This window comes from Diplodia corticola (assembly GCF_001883845.1).
Source record: "Diplodia corticola strain CBS 112549 chromosome Unknown scaffold1, whole genome shotgun sequence".
NCBI lineage: Eukaryota > Fungi > Ascomycota > Dothideomycetes > Botryosphaeriales > Botryosphaeriaceae > Diplodia > Diplodia corticola.
Window position 1 is genome coordinate 1,134,504 of NW_017971480.1, and position 21,371 is coordinate 1,155,874.

Genomic DNA, 21,371 nt, shown 5'->3' on the forward strand with positions numbered 1-21,371 from the left:
CCCGTCAACCTCGCGAAAGACGTGACGCGCACCTTTGCTCGCTTGCGCAGTTCCGACAACAACCCACTCGCACCCATCCAGCGCTGCGCGACAAACGCGATTGACACCCCTCATCATGTCGGCTTTCGGCGGTTTTGGGAGCGGCTTCGGCTCCAACAACAACCAGCAGCAGCAGCAGCAGCAGCAGCAGCAGCAGAGCACAGGCTTTGGCGGCTTCGGAGCGAACAACAACACCAACACTAGCGGAGGTAAGCAGTGAATCTCGTTCCATTTGCTTTGTCCTTGGCCGATCCTCGCGCGAATCGACCCTGGAGCCCTCGACATTCCCGTATCGCAGCGCCAGACAACCTCGACGTTGACATTGCCTTTCTCGCGTCTTTCCAGGCTTTGGCTCCACTGGCTTTGGCTCCAACACCGGCGGTAGTCTCTTCGGAGGAGCTAACCTACCCGCCGGCGGCACCGGCGGCGGCTTCGGCTCTGGTGGAGGTACGTCTTAGGTTCTGGATTTCGAGCGCTCCTTCACCTGCTTCGGCGCCTTTAGCCAAAGCAACTTGGGTCTCGTTTTCGAGCGACCGCGCCTTCTGGTCCCTTGGTCTTTTTCAAGTGCGCACCGACTCGCTACTTGCGCATGTCACCTACACTAAGTCCAGCCATGCGGAACCTATCCCAACCCAACCAGTTTGAGCGCGCAGCTTCGGGGAACTTGCTCGGGGCCTCTACTAATGCAAACTTCAATACATGACAGTCGCTGACATCAATTTCTACAGGTTTCGGAAGCAATACGTCAAGCTCGCCTTTTGGCGCAAAGCCTGCATTCGGCGCACCGACTACATCGAGCAGCGGCAGCTTGTTTGGTGGCGGCACCGGCACTGCCACCTCGGGAGGTACGGGATTCGGCGGCGGCGGCGGCGGTTTTGGCGGTACCAACACCGCGAGTACTGGCTTTGGAGGTGGTAACACGGGAGGAGGTGGCCTCTTTGGCCAGCAAAACAAGCCTGCCTTCGGCGCTGGCACCACCGGCACCACTGGCGGTCTGTTCGGCGGTGGCGGTGCTAACACTACAGGCACGACGGGCTCAGCCTTCGGGGCTGGCGGTGCGACTGCTTTCGGTGGTGGCCTGAACCAGTCTGCCAACAACGGTACCGCTGGTACTCCTTTCGCGGCCCATGTGGAGAAAGACGGCGCCACTAGCCAGAATGCACACTACCAGACCATCTCCTTCCAGCAACCTTACCAAGGATTCTCCCTAGAAGAACTGAGATTGCAGGACTATGCGCAGGGCAGGCGCTACGGTAACGCGAACGGGCAGGCTGGTGCTTTTGGCGCCAGTACAGGATTCGGAGGGTTTGGCTCAAACACCAGCACCCCCGCCGCCAACACTACGGGCGGTTTCGGCTCCAACACTTCGTCGGGAGGAGGTCTCTTTGGTGCCCAGAACAACACGAGCAACACATCCAGCCCGTTCGGCGGTGCACAGAACAACACCACTGGCGGCTTTGGTTCCAATACCGGCGGTGGACTTTTTGGTGCCAACAAACCTGCTACCGGCGGCCTTTTTGGTGGCAACACCGCCTCGTCTGGTCAATCCACCGGTGGCTTGTTCGGCACGGCAGGCAACACTGGCACTTCGGCGTTCGGCGGTGGCAACGCGGGAGGCTTTGGAAGCAACACCGGCAGCACCGGTGGTGGTATGTTTGGAGGTAACAACCAGCAGCAACAGCAACAGCAACCCAAGCCTGCTTTCGGTGGATTTGGCTCTGGCACCAGCACTGGTTTTGGCAGCTCAACCGCCGGCACCGGGTTTGGTGCAAACAACAATACCAACACTGCAGGTGGTGGTCTGTTTGGAGGCAACACGAACAACCCTACTTCCGCTTTCGGAGCCAACAACCAGCAGCAGCAGCAGCAGGGCGCTTCGAATCCCTTCGGAGGCTTTGGCCAAAACAATCAAACCCAGAACCAGAACCAACCCTCTGGTGGCGGTCTTTTCGGTGGTTTCGGGCAGAACAATCAGAACAACCAACAGCAAAGCAAACCGCTTTTTGGTGGTGCTACTCCTGGCGCTACTGGTGGTGGTGGTGGTCTGTTTGGTGGTAACAACCAACAGCAACAGAACCAGACTGGAGGCGGTCTTTTCGGTGGAAACAACCAACAGCAGCCCCAAGGTGGCGGAGGTCTTTTCGGCGCAAAGCCAGCTGGCACGACTGGTGGGCTTTTCGGCGGCGCCAGCAACACGAACACCAACACTGGCGGTGGTCTTTTCGGTGGTGCTCTAGGACAGAACAACCAGCAGCAGAACCAGGCTGGAGGCGGCCTTTTCGGCGCGAAGCCTGCGGGTCAAACCGGCGGTCTGTTTGGCGGAGCTACGAACACCAATACGAACACTGGTGGTGGACTCTTTGGTGGCAGTCTTGGTCAGAACAACACTGCGGCGCCCTCCGGTCTCGGTGGAGGCCTCTTCGGCGGAGCTCAACAACAAAACCAACAACAGCAGCCGGCACTTGGTGGCAGCCTTTTTGGCGGATCAATGGCACCACAGAACAACAACCAGAACCCTCAATTGACTGCTTCTATGAATGGAAACCCGTACGGAAATGAGCACCTCTTTGCCAGTCTCAGCTCTCCCGGCCAGAGTGTTGGCCCTCTAGCTACGCCACTTTCGAGCAGCCAGAAACAAAAGAAGAACGCAATCCTCCCACAGCACCGGATCAACCCTGCGGCATCCTCGCGCCTGATCACCCCCCAGAAGCGTCTCAACGGCTATGGTTTCTCATACTCCACGTACGGCACTCCGGGCAGTGCTATGGGTAGTGGAAGCCCCAGCTTCAGCGGCAGCCTGATTGGTGGCGGTGGTAGCTTCTCGAAGTCCTTGTCGAAGAGCTTCTCCACAAGCAGCCTCAAGAACACCTGGAATGCGGAAGACAGCATCCTCTCTCCCGGCGCTTTCAACCCCTCCAAGCGTCCGGCCTACTCAAACACCGGCAGTCTGAAGAAGCTCAACATCGATCGTGCTCTCAACGTCCGTCCGTCCCTCTTTGGTGAGGAGAGCAACAGCAGCCCTGCCTCTAATAAGAAGCGGGTCAGCTTTGACGCCAGTACCACTCTCAACGGCAGCCTGGACGGTGCGAACGGTGCTCTGGTTCCTGCTGACCGTGAGTCGACGACCCCTAGCGCTGAGGAGCAGGGCTTCCTTCGCTCGTCTAAGAACGGCGAGAAGCCGACGAACGGCACCACAGCTAACGGAGAAAAGACTCCCGAGATGGAGCAAGTTCGGGGTAGTGAACTTGCTATCGTCCCCGAGGAACCCTCCGAATCCGACAAGATTCTCAAGATCGCCAACGAAAAGGCCCGCAAGGCACAGAGGGACCAGACTCCTGGAAAGTACTGGTCCGAGCCTAGCCTGGATGAGCTCAAGAAGCTGAGCAAGCAGCAGCTCAAGTCCTTTGAGAACTTCAGGGTTGGCCGCGAAGGCATTGGTGAGATTCAGTTCGAGCGCCCTGTGGACATGACTGCCATCAACTTGGACGATCTCTTCGGCGATGTGATCCAGCTCAATGTTCGCAACGCCACTGTCTACCCGTCCAAGACGTCTACTCCTCCCATGGGTAAGGGTCTCAATGTTCCGTCGCTCATCTTGCTTGAGAACTCTTGGCCTCGTGCCCAAGCCGGCAGGATTGCGGTGCACGAGAAGGGTGGCCCTCGCTTCCAGAAGCACATTGACCGTCTGAAGAAGGTCGAGGGTACGGAGTTCGTGTCCTACGATGCCAAGTCCGGCACCTGGACGTTCCGTGTTCAGCATTATACCACTTATGGTTTGGACTATGATGATGAGGACGATGACGACACCATGATTCTTGCCGATCCTCCCATTGATCTTCAGTCGCCGACTCCTGCGGCCAGGCGCGGTCCCGCCCCTCTGTCAGCATTGTCACGCACATCTCAGGACGACTCCACCATTATGAGTCTTGGCGAGTCCAGCCCTGATGACACGTTCGACTTCAAAAGAGGTCCGATCAGAAGGACCAACGTCCCTGGAAGCTTCGACGAGGAGGGCGATTACTACGAGGATGACATGGTGTACGGTCAAGACGACACCCTCAACAGCACTCAGTCTTTTTTAGATGAGCGCTCCGTGGGTCACTACGAGGATGGTAGCGACATGGATGATGCCGCCTCCTACCGCAGTGGATCGGATTCGGAACCCGAGCACACAATGGCAGGCTCTTTCCCCATTCCGGATCTTACCACGGAGCAGACGCCCGCCAAGAACACCCTCTTCGATGCTTCGGGTATGCCCAAGTCGATCCTGAAGGCTAGCCGCGCAGGATTTGGCACGCCGACCAAGGGGGCCTTCGATTTCGAGGGCGATTGGGCGGCCCAGCTGCAGCGCACCATCAGCCCCAAGAAGCAGGACCGTCAGACCCTTCGCGAGAACCAGAGCACTGCTCTGCGACAGTTCGATGATGACGTTGAGGAGACGCCCAAGGCTCCGACATTCGCCAAAAGCACCAACAAGTCTTTTTCGAACAGCATCGACCTCATGAACTCCTTGTTTGGACAGAGCACGGCTCGCAAGACCGCCACGGCTAACGGATCGCCGATTAGGAAGGGAAAGGGCCTTGAGGTTTGAACCACCTATCCCTATTTTTTGCACATATTCTTCTCTCCTTTGGGTACGGGCATGGCGTCTGGCTTCTCCCTTCGGATCCGGTTGGCATCTTGATTGGGCATTCGCAGGGGGCTGCTGGACGTCGCACCCCTGACTCATGTACGTAGCATAGCACAGATTGAACAGCATACTGAAAAAATGGTGTTGACAGTGGCCCTACCAAAAGCGACCAAAGACTGGTGATGAACTTGACGACCCGACCGAGGCCGACAAGGCTTTCCACGACGCTTTCAAGCCGACTTGGACCCATGACGGCACCCTCACGTACACTGCTCCGGGCAATACTCCCAAGATGCAGGGAGCCTTCATTGCCAACCTCAAGAACTCGATTGTCGGCCAGCACAAGGATGTGCGATTCGCCAAGTTCTCTACGCCAGAGGATGTAAGTGCCCCCGCCTGGTCAAGTGCATAGGATGTTACTGATGCAATCCAGATCTGGCCGGCAACCATTGTCGAGCAAGCCAACGCCAACAACACAAACTTGATCGACGGGTCGGACGACGAGCCCCCTCGTGCTGAGACGCTGGAGATGAAATTCGCCGATCTTGCCAACGCGGTTGCTATCGACACACCAGCCGGCAGGTTTGAGCAGGAAGTGTGGAAGTTGGCCAGCATCCTTTTCGACAGCCTCAGCACCGAGGACATTCCCGAGGGCGTACCCAACGATATCCAGACGTTTGAAAACCAAATCCGGACGTTGAAGCTGAGCGAGTTCTGGAAGTCAATCGTGCTGGCTGATGCTGATCGCCAGGCGCGCCTGGCACAGTCGGCTGAAGAGAGGGCAATCGCGCGTCTGTCCAGCCACAGCATCACCGAGGCTTGCGATGCTCTCATTGAAGGCAAGGATTTCCGACTGGCTACCCTCATTGCCCAGATCGGCGGCCCGCAATCTTCCCGCGAAGCCATCGCCACGCAAATCGAGGAGTGGCGCGCCCAGCACGTGCTGTCAGAAATGAGCGACTCAGTTCGCGCTCTTTACACCATCCTCTCCGGCGAGTTCACCGTCTCCGATGGTGCTCCCGGCCCGGCTGCTGAGAACAGGGCTGAAGATGTTCGCATCTCATCCCGCTTCGGCTTGGACTGGCGCCAGGCGTTTGGGTTCCGGTTGTGGTATGGCCGTCAGACCGATACTGCTGATGACGGACTTATCGAGTATGCCGTACAGCGCTTCGAAGATGAGCTCCGCGAGGGTGACGAGAGCGTGAAGCCTGTCCCGTGGTTCGTTCGCGCCGGCCTCAAGATGGGCTGGGACGATCCCACTTCCCAAGAACGCCAGGACCTCCTCTGGGGTCTGCTCAGGCTCTACAAGGCATACCGCCAGGACGACATGACCTTCTCCGTGGCCGACATCCTGGCTCCTGAGAACACAACGGGCAACCCGGTCAACGCACGCTTGTCGTGGCAGCTCCTGACGCTGCTACGTGCGCGCAACATCCTCCCTCGCGAGGTGGTGACGTACGACATGGACTACGACGGGCCGCGCGAGGGCGAGCACTTCAACGCGCGCGAGATCACCGAGATCAGCGACTCGCTGACGCACACCTTCTCCATCCCGCTGCTGACTCCCGAGCACTGGACGCACGCGACATGGGCCCTGATCCACCTCACCGACGACGCAGAGCGCGCCGCCGCGGTCAAGGACCAACTCTCCTTCAACGCCGGCCTGATCGGCGAGGACGCGGCGTCGGACGCGACCTTCGCCCACCTGACGACGGCGCTGCGCATCGCGCCCAGCTGGATCTACGCCGCCAAGGCGCAGCACGCGCGCGCCGTCCTGGGCGACGCCGTCAAGGAGGTCCAGTACCTGCTCGCGGCCGGCAGCTTCGCGCGCGCGCACGAGGTCCTCTGCCGCGCCGTGGCCCCCGCCGCCGTCGTCGCAAACACCCAGCACGACCTCGACACCCTGGCAACCCTGCTCAACGGCTTCGCCGGCGCCCCCGAAAAGGACGTCATCGAGTGGCACGCCGGCGGCGCCATCTACGTCGACTACCTCGCCCTGCTGCGCTCGCACGCCGGCGCCGGCGGCAGCAAACCATCCGCCGCCAACCCTTTCGCTTCCTCCATCACCTCGCTCAACAACAGCAGCGCCCTGGTCGCCCGCCCCGGCTCCTCCGGCTCCTCCAACGGCATCATCGAAGCAGCCGCCCCGCCATCCTCGTCGCTGTCGTCGTCTTCCGCCCCGCCAGACGTCAAGGCCGTCCTCCACCGCCTCTCCTCCGCGCTCGCCTCCATCGCGCCCCAGCTCAACGCGCGCGAGGTGCTCGAGCGCGCCGCCCTGAAGGAGGTCGCCCGCACCGTGCTCGAGGGCGTGAAGAAGCAATCGCAACAACAAACCGGCAGGCCCTCGTCGTCGTCCTCGTCGTTTTCGTCAAAGATGGACGGCTTGGAAGGTGCCGGTTCCGGTGCCGGTGCTGGCGATGCGAGCAGCAGGTTCGCGGAGAAGGAGAGGCGGAACATTTTGCGCATGGGCGTCACCGAGGAGGCGAGCTTGTGGCTGGGCAGGGGCGTGGGAGTCGAGTATTGGAGGGCCGTTGTCGGTGGGGGAAGATGATGGGAAGGGGAGCGAAGACAGCAATAAAAAAAAGTGGGGAGGGGTGATAAGGAAGGTTTCCGGATAGCGTGTGTGGAGAGTGCAAAAGTGAAGGCGGAGGGAGGGGGTGGGGTGGGGTCTTTTTCTTTCATATAATCAGCGAGCGAGTGCAGGTTGGGTGGATGGTCCTGTTTTTGATTTTTTTTTTCATTCTCCCTTCTCCTTCTTGTCCTTTTGCTCTTCTGCTGCTACCACTACTGGCTCGAACTGCGACTGGATTGCCGTCGCTTTCCGCTTGTCGTTGTTGTTGCTATCTCTCGGCATTTCTCGCTTTTCCCCTTTTACCATTTGGATTGGTGGTCGAACTGCTACGGAACAAGTAGGGTAGAGAGAAGAGGGGTGTGCATATAGTCGAGCGGTAGTCAGAGAGCGAGCGAGCAATGCAGGACAATTGATAGTAATGACGGAAAAAAAATGAAAGTTGGAAAACATGCACACGGGAAGTTGGACATTGGTACTCATGCTTGACGGAAGCATCAATGGGAAAGCTAAAGTAGTATGTAACAACGTCGATCTATCGAGTACAATCGAAAACCGTCGAGAGCAATCATTTTCACGAGCATGAACAGTCACACACACGTGCAAGAGCGAGCGAGACTTTCGAACGAGGCACTCAGTGCCCTATGAATATACCTATCTAATAACAACACAAAAGCCAGTAAAGACAACAACTAACTGTACAAGGCTTCTCCCACCGACCGCTCCAACCATCAGATCTACAACATCTCACCATCCCCCCACCCCCTTTAAGGAGAAGAAACAGCAAATTGAGTCCAAAGGAAACCGCTCACGCATACTCAGGCCGACGACGAGCCCATCAAGCAAAAGTCCGCTTCTAGTAAAACACAAAGAGACTTTTTTACTCGATAGGCTCCTCCTCGAGCAAGACCTTGAACGAGAAGGGCTCGAACGGCACGCCATCGCCGATGAAATGCTTGCTCATGGCCTCGACCCAGTGCAGACGCAGCGAGTGCAGCATGGCCGAGGTGCCCTCCATGATGCACAGCACCATGACGGTGAGGACGAACCACAGGTAGAAGAGGCAGACGATGGCGATGATGCCGACGGCGCCCGACATGCTGAAGGCGATGCCGATGGTCATCTGCCACAGGACGATCGAGAGGCGCTGATGCGCGAGCGACAGCGCCCAGAGGCGCAGGTACGACGCCGTGTGCGACACGCAGTTGAGGCAGAACTCGATCGTGTGGATGACCTGGTGGATCATCTCTTCCGAAAACTCAAACTCCTCGTGCTCGCCGCCCGCGCTGACGTCCTGGCTGATGAGCGCGACGCCCTCCTCGTCGTCGGCGAAGCTTTCCCGACCGCCGTTGAGATGACCGTGCTCGTCGTCGTCGTCCAATGCGCTGACGCGGCTGTTCTCGCCGATGCCACGGTAGCCGTGGGCGCGGGCCTTGTTGTGCTCATGGCGAAGATAGAAAGGCTTGAGGAAGAGCATGATGGGAACCTGAATGACGGCCAAAAGAAGCAAGATGACCTGAAGGGGGCCCTGACCATTGTACAGCGGGTCTTCAATCGTGCCAGGCGACAAGAACATGTAGATGAGCATGTTGAGCAAACCCGGAGGAGCCTGGCCAATGCCGTACCAATCGGTGGACCACTTGTAGACGATGGCGAAAACAAGGTAACCAAAGATGGACTGGAAGAAAATCATGCCGGGGATGAAGTTACCCCAGATATCAATAGGAGACTTGAAATGCTTGGCGTTGATGTAGGAGAGGCAGAGAGAGTAGGTCATCTGAGCGCCGGTCAGCAGGAATCATACAATTCAATGGCAAGAATGACTCACGTGAGCCCAACCCATCAGGATACTCAGCTTCATCTTGTAGCTGTTGGAGAACAGAAGGTCATTCTCCGTGTCGTGCCATCTCCAATCGAGACCGAAGGGGTAGGTGTGGCCCTCAACGCGAGTAGCCTCGACCGAGTCTCCAGCCTTGAAGTCATCCGGGAACTCCCACATAGACTTGAAGAACGGGAGGGGCTTCGAGAAAGCATCGCAGTAGATCAGGCCGGTGTACATGGAGAAGATACCCATCATAAGCATGATGTAACGACCGAAGAAAGCCATGCTGAACAGCTCGTCGAGCTTGCCGCGAGATAGCTGCTTCTCCCACTTGATCATAGCGAGAGCGGCGAGCGTCATGATGAAGCCGTGACCGAAATCACCGAACATGACGGCGAAGAGGAAGGGGAAGGTGACAATGGTAGGCAGACCGGGGTTGACTTCCTTGTACTTGGCAGTGCCGTACGCGTCAATGATGGTCTGGAAGGCCAGCGTGAACTTGTTGGTCTTGATGTAAGTCGGCGGTGTCTTCGTCGTTTTGATTTGGTTAACGATGGTTGGGACGGAGAGACCAGCGCGGTCATTGACATCCTGCAAAGTGGACTTGATCAGGCCAAGTGAGTTCGTAGGCGCCCAGGCTTCCGCAATCAGCGTCTTCCGCTGCTGGTCGTACGAGAACCTGTTAAGGGTCTGGTAAACAGCCTTCTCCTTCTTGATGACCACCATCCAGGCGGCCAAGCTGCGGCCGATGGCCGTAAGCTCAGCATCTAGAGTCTGCTTCGTGTTCCTCAAGACGGCAGTCAGGTCGTTCAGCCTGCTGTTGACCTCGTGGATCTGGTCGCGGCGGAGATCGCTGTTCTCATCGACGCTGTAAAGGTCGGCGCCGAGAGACTCAGAAATCTTGCGGATCTTGGCGATGATCTCCTTGCCGTGGGCGAAGATGACGAAGACGTTCTTGTTGATGCCCTCGTTGGTCTCGGGGTTGATGATGGGCTCGGGGATCTCGGACTGGTTCATGTAGAGGTTACCACGGAGAGTACGCCAGAGAATGCGCTCGAACGCGGCGATCCTGTCACGCGGGATGACACCAGAAACAAAACCGATGTTCATGACGGAGAAAGAGCGCTCCGCGTCACCGTTCTGGCCGCGTTGCTCAACATCCGCCAGAAGTGGAGCGTCGTCGTCGGGGTCGTCGTCCATGGAGTGGCGGATCTCCTCGGTCTGGCCGCGGGCCTGTATCCGTATTAGCCACCAACTCCACTCTATTTCCATAGATGTGCCGTACCCTATCAAAGAAGCCACCAGCCTCCCTCAGCACCCATCTCCACTCAGTGAGCTCGACCTCACGCTTCTTCAGCGTCTCGTAGCTCTCGTTCAAGCTTGCAATGCGGTTCTCGAGGCTCTGGGAACGGTCGGCGAGCTCGTCAATTTCCGAGGCAGAAGGAGCGGCCAGGGTGTTGTTGAACTCGTAGATGGACCGCATCGGGATGTTCGACTTGTCCATCTGGGCGTGAAAGTAGCCTGTCCGTCCCCAATCAGCCACATCCTAGCCTCAACTAGCAGTATTCCTGATGTCCTTACGCAGCTGGCGTTCCACGTTGTCGAGGCGGCGAATCTCCTGGGTGAAGGTGCGCTGGAAGGCGGTGGTCTCGGCATTCAGCTGTTTTGACACACGCGTCTGTCAGTCCGACCCATCCATCATCTGGCCAACACCCTGTCCTCCCATCTCCAGCGTGTCCTCTAGACGACTCACATCGCGGAAGTCCATGACGCCGAGCTCTCCCAGAGCGCTGACGACCTCTCGTCCGATTTCATTGGAAATGTAAAGCTGGGTCAAGGACATGTCCGCCGAGCGGAACAGCGTGTCCTGAGGCGGCGCCATGATGGCGGCGGTACGGGGTCAGGATGGACCTCAAGAGACGAATCCTGATGCGGCGAGAGCGGTGGGGTTGGGGGTTGTGATGGCGGTAGCTGGTCCGCAGCTCGAGACGGTAGCTTGGGCGTCGTTGCAGATGATGCGGCCACGGCTTGGCACTGGTCGATCACGTGGCGTCTGATCCCAAGTGATGTGGCGCCGCGTCATGGCAACCGAAACGTCAACAAGTACAAACACTCTCCCGACTTTTCGTTTTGAGCTTTCGATTTGAAGAATTATGCCACTGCAACTTGATCGCGCTCTCGCGTCACTCCATCCATCGGAGCATGCCTCAGCCCATAGAGAGCACATCAGATCTCAGCCTAATCAGTGCCGCATGTCCCATTATCAATTCCCCGACCATCATACACCCCAGCATTTAGCCACCTTAGGTTGCAACACCCCCTCACCCATCCCAAAGCAATGTGTCCCGCTTGTTGAAAATGCAGCAATAGTAGTACTCCGCAACCAGCAATGCGCTGCAGCATATGCGACCCGAATCCGAACCGAACCCATTAAATGATACATAGCAGCCAACACTCATGCCAGAGATCCGCCAGCTCCAGCAGATGACATTTTGTTCCATCCGAAACATCCGGTACATGAAAAGATGCCAGCGAAATAGAGAAATAAGCAAATCAACACCAGGAAATCATCTTAGTAATACAGCCGTACGAGAATGGAAAAAAGAAAAGCACATCGTCGCGAGCCCGGTCTATGTGAAGTTGACAAAGGCAGCATATTCCGCGATGAGCCATGGGTCGACGTCCTCGAGTCCCGGGGGAATGGCCTGAGGCGAGGGCTCCTCAGGAGACAGGGGATCGGGGTCCGGATTCATGCAGCGGAGTCTGGACGAAGTTGTTGATTGCGACCGGACAGACGATGTATCCAGTGCTCTAAGAGGCTTCCTTGCAACCCGCGGAGAATTCAAGGAGCTCGTAGATCCGCCAGCACTGCGTGGTGGTGGTGGTGTGCTTGTGTAGGATCGCTCCTGAAATGCTGGCCTGAGGCCTCCTGCCGGATGCTCAGGAGACCACGACCTGCTCGACTTGAGAGATGGATGTGCCTCTTTCTGGGGCGCTAGTCCTCGGTGAATGGTGGGCTCCGGCGACTTTTGCTGTTCTCGGGCCTGTTTGGACTTCTTTTCGGGCGCGCGTGGGTCGGGGTTTTGGTCTAGGAAGGCAACACCAGCCATTATATCCGCGAACAAGTCTCCATCACCATGGAACAAGTATTCATCATCTTGCTGATGGTGGTAAGCCGAGTTGCTTTTGGTTCCGTATGCTCGTGTCGATGCCATTTCCTCAATCGGTTCGATATAGTCGTTCTCGCTTGTGATAGGTGGGCTCGTTTCTTCCTCTCTCTCCCTCTGTAGGAATGATAGACGCGATGGTTCACCACGTCTGTAGGAATGTCTCGGCCTCTTATTGGAGATGCCCACTGAAACAGGGGTAGTTTCAGGCAGGGCGCGCTTCGCCTCGGCCCGAAGTTTCTCGTACCCCTGGCGTGCTTGGGGCACAGGCTGGCTCTCTAGGCCTGTGAGATCCAGGCTCTCGACGTTCCGCAGTGTTCCAGCGCCCGTGTTCAGGCCGCTCTTGCTAGGGTTGAGCCTAGTCTGCGTCTTCCCATCCGTAATGAGGTGTTTATTATTAGGACACTTCTTTCCGCGTTGCGTACTGTTGCCGGCCTCGTGCCCAGTAGCCTTCGCTGGCTTGGGCGCCTTGTCCAACCCATCCTTGCAACAGAGGTGCTTGCATTGTTGCTTATTCTTGCACTTGTGATTGCAAGCCCATTTCCCATTGTCCAATTTCTTGGATGCGCCGTTACTGTGCGCCTCGGTTGGTTCATCCGCAGCTTGCCGCGTAACACCTGTTCCTGACGTGTTTTGCTTGGCCATTTTCTGAGAGCGATGAGGCCCAACGGCAGTATTCGCAGGGCTATACACCGGTAATTGGTCAATGTCGACGAAGTCATCAACGTCGATTAAATCTGAATCGTCAATTCCGCCGTCCCCATATTCGTCACTGTTGGAGCTGGGTGGTGGCTGTGGCTGTTGGGTCGTGTTTTCCATGCGTCTCTTCGAGATGTTCATCCTCAGATGTGCCTGGAGATGAGCAGGGATCTCGGGTTGAACAGTTGCGTATTTCATTGTACCAGCTGCTACCTTGTCAGTAACTACACAGTAGACCATCGAGTTCAGTAACTTCGAGCTCACCAACGTCATCGCACATTACATAACATGTGACAAACTGGTTCAGGCCGGTAAGCTCAGCACAGAAAAGTACCTCTTGACCCTTTCCAAGCTTTGCTGCACTGTAACAAGTCAGCGAAAGCCAAAGAAATGCCATATTCTCTGTATACCTAGTGCGGCGAAAATGCACCATCTTTCCAAGCGAGGTCTCCGCCATGAGGCAAATGAACAGTGGGATTCGTGAGGGGCCCCGGCCTAGTGTCAACGGTGGCTTTCCGTTGATGAAACCGATTTCGGCCTTGAAATTAACGGTAACCGTCTGCGCCGATCTCCTTTCCTGTTCCGTAATTAGCGAGACTGCACTAGGCTTGTGGACGCCACTTTGACTGACCACACCCTTCATTTGCTTCAACGACACGCGGAGCCTTGGGAACTCTTTGACTTTGGCAAGCAACGAATTACCGTAGGGTGGATGCTTTCCCAGAATTGTTTCAAGACGCTGCGCCTCAGCAAGCTCGAGCTCGTCGATGCTTCTGATGCCGGCATTAACAAGCTTTCGGACACCCACTGGCCCAATGGATTCGACCTGCTTCATGGTCAAGGGCGAGTCGTCCCAGACTCTCGAGCACATGCTCCTGGAGAGGATCAGCGCGTTGCGGACCATCGCCGAATCTTCTTTGTGAATAGCACAGTCGACAACGCATCGAATCAAGCGACGAGTGTGCTGAAATACAAGGTTGAAGTCTTGGTTATACTGAGTGCGCTGGCGGGCCAAATCTTCATCGTTTGGCATATCTACACCGCCAAGAACAGCTTGAATGATGAGCGAGATCTTATGTGGTATTAGATCAAGGTTGACAAGAATGGGGAATTTAATCCCGGGCGATGAGTTCAGGATTTTGTAGAATCGTTTCTCCGTTTGTCGGAATCTAACTTCTCGAAATTCGCTGGCTGAACAAATTGCTGACAGCTGCCTCTGGTGTCAATAGCCCTATGAACAAAGAACTTCGGTCCAGCAAACTCACAATTTCAGACAACTTAGCTTGTGGCTCAAGTGCGATGAAATATTGCATCGTATCATGACGCACAGCGTACCGAGCCATAATCTCTCCGTACTCTGTAAGTCGGATCTTTGCATCTCCTTCTGTAAGGTCAGAACAAGCTAAGAGCTCCAGACCACGGACACAGATGTTTTCCAGGCGTTCGTCAAGGGTACTTCCGGGAACATCCCCCTCAATCTCGTAGTGAGTCGGATTTTGCTGCAGACGCACATAAAGGAAAGTGCCCCGAAGCCATTTCTTGGCCGATTGCAAGTCCCATATCGTGCGAAGGCCTATCTCAGCATTCTGTGCGTTTGTCAATAGACATTTCATCGGTTAGTCCAAAATTGTACACTTACCAGGTGTTCGATGAGATTCAGATGCAGGCTGCAGACAGTCAGAGCACGAAATGGAGGCCGACGAGGGACGCCGTCGTGTTTGACTTACCGGCTTTCTAATATCTCCTTCCCAGAGACCATCAACTCATACCGCCTGACCTTTTCGTTCTTTGTGATAATGACCGCTACTGCATTGTCGTCAAACTGTGGTCTACCAGCTCGCCCCAACATCTGCATGATCTCGAGGTCTGAGCACTCTCGAGTAACTGGATGCACGTATGCGATGGTGTTCTTGATGATGACGAGGTGACAAGGAAGATTGACTCCGACGGCCAAAGTCGATGTGCAGCAGATGACGTTGAGCTCTCCGGCAAGGTACGCTTTCTCGATGGCCTGCTTGTCACTCAAAGAGAGGCCTGCATGATGAAACGCAACTCCGCTAATTGCACAATCTGCGTGCCAAAGTGAGTACCGCATGCAAAGCATATCAGCTTCAAAAGGTGAATTTACCACGCAGCGCTGTCTCTTCAAATACCGGTAATCTCCTTGGCTGTTCCCAGAATCGTTGCCTGGGCTCACTTTCATTCCACCATCTCGCGAGAGAACTTGCAGTCTCTTCACATGATTTTCTTGTGAAGCAGAACACCATAATCGGCTTCTTCTGAGAATACCTGGCAATGACTCCCGGTAGCCTACATAGGCCAATTAGGTATGTCGTTGATAAGGCTTTGGAAAAGCTTACTTTGTGGTAAGGACTTTGTCGAAAGCGAACTCGCTCGGGTTGTTGCCACCGAAGCCAAGAACATGCTTCTGCAGCTGCACGGGCCTGAATTCTTCACCGAACCTCTCTTTCCGGGCAGGTATATCCTGGTTGGTGGAATTCTTTCCCAGCCACGTTGCAATATCTTCGAAGTTTGGCACTGTCGCGGACAAGGCAACGAAGCGAACATCCGTACCGACTGATTTCATGCGTGAGACGACAGCCTCAAGAGTTGCGCCCCGATCTTCCTTTAGAATATGAACTTCGTCGATGAGAAAGAGTTTGACCATCTGCACTAGGCGTTCGTGATCTTTCCAGCGGCGCGTCATGCTGTCCCACTTCTCCGGAGTAGTGACTATCAGGTCTGCTGTTTGAACATCATGCAGTTGTTCGTTAGTCGTGTCGCCTGTAAGCTCTTTGACCTTCAGGTCCAAAGACTTGAACTTCTTCTCCCAATCCCTCTGCCGTTCGCAACAGAGTGCCTTTGTTGGGGCCTGATAAACGGCCTTGAAGGAACCACTGGCATGGCCGCTTATCAAGCGCAAGATAGCCAGCTCGAATATGACAGTTTTGCCGCTTCCAGTGGGTGCACACACAACGAAGTTGTTGTTTGTACCATAAACATCCATGAAACACTTGGATTGCACTGCGTTGAAGGCCGGGAATGGGAAGACGGTACGAAACCGATCAGGGAGCTCGTGGGTGGAGACGAGCTCAATGCCTTGGACTACAGGCATGCCATTTGGCCTACGCTGCTGAAGAGGCTGGGGCTTGATGAAGTCTGTCTGAAAATCGTCTATCGGATCAGCTTGTTCAATGTTCCGTGGCATTTGACGTTTCTTCGTGTGACTGGGCCGCCGTTGAACAAGGTCACGTTGGGTGGCACGAATGGTTGGACTCGAGGGAAGGAATCGTGGCGAGGAGCTGTTCTGGCTCATAAATGGGCAGTACACAGATTGAGATTGATGAGCATCTAGTGAATGTTGGAATGCGCCTTGACCTGCTCGTTGTCAGCCCGCAATCTACTTCTGTTGCCGTTCACCTTGCAATATCTCACCAGCGCCCTGATAGTATCCATGATGCCCCTCAACGGGCTTCGCATATTGCTGGCCGGTGCCTGCAGGCGCAAGCGAGAGTCGTGCACGACCCTCCTGTGCCTGTTTGGTTCTGTCATCACTTGGCTGTCTCAACAGTTCATGGTCTACCCATGGTCAGTGTAAGTCTCACATTCTCGGCATTTATGCTTACCGAAATCATCAAATAAGACATCACCATCAAAGTCATCGTAATCGTGTGCACGGAGTCTCTTAGTGTTTCCACCGTTATCGTGGTGTGACATCTCGCGTCGGTACATGGGATACCGTTGGTGGTGCACTGCGGGCTGGAAGCTCTGGTACCCTCTGTGCGCATCCGGGTTGTGTGAGTGCTGCGTGAAGTGATCGCTGTCATGCGAGCGAGCTCGGCCAGTCTCAAGGCCGTCCAATATTTCGAAGACAGAGTCGTCCATCTTCAATTCGAGCGTGAAATGCAGGAAAATGAGAGTAGCAATGGAAGGAGAACCATGTGACTACACGTACTGAGCGAGGCGGAAAAGGTGATCGTGATGGGATGTTTGGAATGAAGGGCACGAGGTGCGAGAGGGGGGGAACTGCCGACTGGCGAGAAGCGGCAGTCGTGCTAAGGGGAAGTCGCGGAGAGTGGTGCCTACCTGATCCATCAGACGGGTCAGCACGGCGCCTGCACCTGGAAGCGCCTGCACCTGGAAGCGCCACAAATGCGATCAAATGCATGGCGGCCAGACTTCTCGAGCGGGCAACTCTTCTTGACACAAACTTTGCCACTTTCCTTGTTTCCAGCAACAGCAGCCACATCGGGAGTTTCAGCGTCACGCAGATGATTGCAGTGCGGCGGCGTGCGCGTGATAGTTGGGCAGTCGGCGCCGGTGGTGGTTCCAGGCCAAAACCAGCAAATGATGTTCAGGCACGGCTCGGCATCTGCATGGCGCACGCACACATGATCGTGAAGCGGCCAGCGCCTGCTCGCGCCGTGAAAATCCGGGGAAGGGCCAGAGCCGTTGCTCGGCCGCGAGTGGATTTGCGGGGCTCCGAGGGCGAAGGCCAGGCAATCTGCATTGCCGTCCAGGGCCCCGTACAGAAGGCGCTGTTTCCAGAGCAGTGCGCCAGGATGGAAGGGCCTGCCGAACCAGGGCGAAACCTGGCAGCGACGCGACAGTGAAGAAGGCTCAGATCGGCAACGGGGATGCGCGACGCAACTGCCCACATCCTTGGTTGCCGCTCCACTACCGTCGCAACACCACGTCTGTGTCCGTCAAAGCTCCCTGTCCTCCGCGCGTCCGTTGCGTACGCCCGCCACTCTTGCTCTGTTTGTTACCGCCAGCGCCTTCCAGCCTTGTCTGCAACCTCGCTCTTGTGCTCGCCCTTCCCGTCCCCGCCGAACCCTCCAGCTGAGCCTGCTACGCCGCTGGCTCCCCTATCCGTCAGCCTCAGTCTCTACGCTTCGAGAGCGCGACCACCGCCAGCGTTTTGTTCCTACACACTACCGTCATCCCGCAAGGGAAGCACAGCCATGGGAGTGGTCTCAGGTCGTCGGCCGGCTTCTTGGGCTGGCATCCCGCTTCGGACTCTTTCCCTCATCACGGTTCGTGCCGTCGTGATTATGTTTTCAAGCGTACGCTAACCTTTACCATAGTTGACTTTCCAAAATTCAGCGCTCATATTGGTACGCACCGCACCCGAGATCGAATCACTTCTGTTCATGCGTAATACCTGTTGGCGGCCTGCACCTGGTCTGGGAACTTATAACCTGCGATTGAAATATCATGGCTGTTGATGGCCTGGTCAAGAATAGTCTAAGAGGGAGCGCTGGGCACAAACAACCATTGGACATCAAGCTGCGGCATTGGAGCGGTATGCTGACGTATGTTGGCAGGTAATGCACTGCTCGCGCATCATGCCGATGACGACTCCGCATCGATATTTCACAAGCACAGCAGTCTTCATGAATGAGGTGCTAAAACTCTCGATATCTCTTACGATGGCTTTGTACGAAATATCCTCCGCTCTTCCGTCGTCCACCCCAGCGACGACACTATTTCAAGCGCTTTCATCCGCAGTGTTTGCCGGCGACAGCTGGAAGATGGCTATACCCGCGATGCTGTACACACTTCAAAACACGCTGCAGTACGTGGCTGTCAGCAATTTGGATGCCGCCACGTTCCAGGTCACATACCAAATGAAGATTCTTACGACAGCGCTATTTAGCGTAGGGCTGCTTGGGCGAAGTTTGTCGTTGCGCAAGTGGGTGAGCCTTGTCCTGCTCATGGCGGGCGTTGCTATCGTGCAGATGCCCACCGGCGACGATCCCACCAGCATGAACAGCCTCAGAATGGAAAGCGCTCGCCTTTCCTGGCCGCGCAGCATCGAGGAGCTCCGAGATCTTGGCAGCGAGACTGCTAAGCAGCTCATGAGACGCACATCGCACCAGATGGCCAAGAGATCCGCGACCTACGAGGGCATTGAAGAGGACGTGGCACGCCAGCACCCGCAGCTCAATTCCTCCATTGGACTGTTTGCCGTCGTAGTTGCTTGCTTGCTCTCAGGCCTGGCAGGCGTCTACTTCGAGAAGATCCTCAAAGAGTCCCACACGCCGGCCAGTTTATGGGTCCGCAACGTCCAGCTCTCGTTCTACTCTATTTTTCCGGCACTTTTCCTGGGTGTTATGTTCATGGACGGAGAGGAGATATCCAAATATGGCTTCTTTATCGGCTACAACTGGGTGGTATGGGCAGCTATCGGATTACAAGCACTCGGAGGCGTTGTGGTCGCAATGGTCGTGTCGTATGCCGACAACATTGCGAAGAACTTTGCTACCAGCATCAGCATTCTATTGTCATGCTTTGCGAGCGTGTGGTTCTTCGAATTCACCATCTCAAGACACGTAAGCAAATGCCATCCTTTCCCGCCATTGCTCGCCGACTGACTTTTTTTTCTTTTTAGTATGTCGTCGGGACCGCCATCGTACTCTTCTCGACATACCTGTACACCAGCAACGACCGTGCTCGTCCACCGCCCATCAAGATCGCAAGCTTCGAGAAGACGATTGTAGATAGAGAAAATGGCTTCTTCGACATGACGCCAGGAACAGGCGGCGGCAACAAGCTCAAGGCACCACGCCCAGATCAAGCCCTGTCGAGCAGCAGGCCCACCACTCCAACTATGGAGAGGCAGGGATTCAATTTCGATAAGCGCAAAGAATGAGCGCGGAGAGAAAGGGAAAACTGATATCTGAAGGCCTTGTTGATGGAGGAGGTTAAAATAGCGAGATACCAGGAGCGGTTGGTTGGGTTTGTTTCGATAAGAGGGGATTCAATACGCATTGTGTAGACTGCAAGGCTATGGGCAGGCGCATCACATATTGGCATTAAGAATCGAGCCTGTGCCACGTCACCCGCACCTGATACCGGGCTTCACAGCCTCGTTGCGTAATATACTGTGCAAAGTTCTACTACTTGACGCGCTGCCCGCCGTCCTCGGTGGCTTCAACTTCAACCTTCTTGCCCTGCTTTGCTGCGCTCTGCACTTCTTCCTCCCACGTCGGATAGTCCGTATATGCTACTTCTCTGTCCGGAAAGGGACCGTAAAATCGAGCGCGGTCGTACTTTTTGAGCGGATATCCCTTCTCCAAACGCTCCTTCATGTCCGGATTGCTGGTGAACAGGCGGCCGTAGAGCAACGCATCGCATTTTCCAGATTCAAGGACACCCCACGAGTTTGTGTCGTTCCAACCGCCCGCAGAGAAGAAGGGGGTTGGCTTCGGGCCAGCGTTGAAAATGTCTCTGAAAACTGACAAATCAACGTTTAGTAGGCCCCACGACGCAAGGAATTTGTCCTTCTCCTCGGACGAAAACACTTGCTCGTATCTCTATGTGTTTGTTAGATTCCAAAGTCGGTTATCCGATGGCAGCAGGGTACTCACGGGCTCCAGAAAACTGACATAGGAAAGAGTCGGGTGGTCCTTCTTGATCTCTCGGCAAAGATGACCCCACGTCTCCATACGTTGCTCTCCACGAGCTTGGTTGAAGAGACCGAACGGTGACAGTCGGATTGCCAGATTCTCCTCACCAATTGCAGATGCGACCTCGGCCATCAGCTCCAGCACAAACCTGCATCTCTTTTCGGGGGAACCGCCGTACTCGTCCGTCCTCTTGTTTATGTTGGAAGACAGGAATTGTTCGGGGAGGTAGCCGTTGCCGCCATGGATCTCAACACCATCGAAGCCCACCTCCATAGCGGTCTTCGCTGCTTTCACGTAGTCTCCGATCGTCCTTTTGATATGCTCCACACTCAACTCTATCGGCGGATATTCCCTGAACTTGACTGGCGCGTCGGCGCCGACAGGAGGGTAAGGGTAGCATTCTTCGGGGTCGTCCCAGAGCACAGCGGACGGGGAAACGGCGGGGGTCCCCGTGAAGGGCGCGATGGTGGTGCGGCCAGCGTGCCAGATCTGGGCGTAGATGTAACCTCCGGCAGCGTGCACCGCGTCGGTTACCTTCTTCCAACCGGCAGCTTGCTCGGGAATGAATATGCCGGGGACGCCAGGCATGCCGTTGCTCTGCAACCGGGTGTCAGCATGTCGGCGCAGGCCCGCTACGGAAGTTTGTCCTGATTGGTACCTCCAGGCTAGGGGGAAGCCCTTCGCTGATAAGGAGCCCACCATCGGTGGCGCGCTGGCGATAGTGCTCAGCAACAAGGTGGTCGGGGTACCATATGCGGTTCGGCTTCTCGGGGGTGCTTTCGGCGCTCAGAGGAAGACCTCTGTTGCGAGTCAAGGGCGCAAGGACGACGCGGTGTTTGAGTGTAATTTTGCCATTAGCAATGTCGAGAGGCGCGAAGAGCTTGGAGGCGGAGCCCTTTGGAGCTTCTACTATCGAGCCCATTGTCAGAAAAAGCTGTGCGGGCAACAAGTAAAGGCGGGGACAGTGCACGCTATGAGCTCGCGGACGGCGCCAGTCTTAGTACTTCGGCCAGTCTCTGGGCTAACTCGGCAA

General features: G+C 55.9%; 5 protein-coding genes across 5 annotated transcripts; 2 read left to right on the top strand and 3 right to left on the bottom strand.

Moving 5' to 3' along the window:
• Positions 1 to 115: 115 nt before the first annotated feature.
• On the top strand, positions 116 to 7,220 carry BKCO1_1000359 (nucleoporin sonb; the record flags this gene model as incomplete). Its single annotated transcript, XM_020269747.1, has 5 exons — positions 116 to 248; positions 385 to 486; positions 768 to 4,624; positions 4,821 to 5,051; positions 5,103 to 7,220. 5 exons carry the CDS (start codon positions 116 to 118, stop codon positions 7,218 to 7,220), a joined length of 6,441 nt encoding a protein of 2,146 aa, XP_020135395.1.
• An 898-nt stretch (positions 7,221 to 8,118) lies between these two features.
• On the bottom strand, positions 8,119 to 10,942 carry BKCO1_1000360 (vacuolar atp synthase 98 kda subunit; the record flags this gene model as incomplete). The annotated part of the gene is made up of 5 exons (XM_020269749.1): positions 8,119 to 9,015; positions 9,067 to 10,293; positions 10,346 to 10,581; positions 10,642 to 10,720; positions 10,814 to 10,942. 5 exons carry the CDS (start codon positions 10,940 to 10,942, stop codon positions 8,119 to 8,121), a joined length of 2,568 nt encoding a protein of 855 aa, XP_020135685.1.
• A 748-nt stretch (positions 10,943 to 11,690) lies between these two features.
• On the bottom strand, positions 11,691 to 16,811 carry BKCO1_1000361 (dead deah box dna helicase; the record flags this gene model as incomplete). The annotated part of the gene is made up of 11 exons (XM_020269750.1): positions 11,691 to 13,132; positions 13,191 to 13,288; positions 13,337 to 13,503; positions 13,558 to 14,136; positions 14,192 to 14,512; positions 14,566 to 14,593; positions 14,654 to 14,996; positions 15,055 to 15,236; positions 15,287 to 16,304; positions 16,362 to 16,505; positions 16,553 to 16,811. 11 exons carry the CDS (start codon positions 16,809 to 16,811, stop codon positions 11,691 to 11,693), a joined length of 4,581 nt encoding a protein of 1,526 aa, XP_020135684.1.
• A 1,463-nt stretch (positions 16,812 to 18,274) lies between these two features.
• BKCO1_1000362 (nucleotide-sugar transporter) lies at positions 18,275 to 19,581 on the top strand (the record flags this gene model as incomplete). The annotated part of the gene is made up of 2 exons (XM_020269751.1): positions 18,275 to 19,261; positions 19,321 to 19,581. 2 exons carry the CDS (start codon positions 18,275 to 18,277, stop codon positions 19,579 to 19,581), a joined length of 1,248 nt encoding a protein of 415 aa, XP_020135683.1.
• Positions 19,582 to 19,828: 247 nt separating this feature from the next.
• BKCO1_1000363 (12-oxophytodienoate reductase) lies at positions 19,829 to 21,260 on the bottom strand (the record flags this gene model as incomplete). The annotated part of the gene is made up of 3 exons (XM_020269752.1): positions 19,829 to 20,245; positions 20,300 to 20,935; positions 20,997 to 21,260. 3 exons carry the CDS (start codon positions 21,258 to 21,260, stop codon positions 19,829 to 19,831), a joined length of 1,317 nt encoding a protein of 438 aa, XP_020135682.1.
• Positions 21,261 to 21,371: the final 111 nt, after the last annotated feature.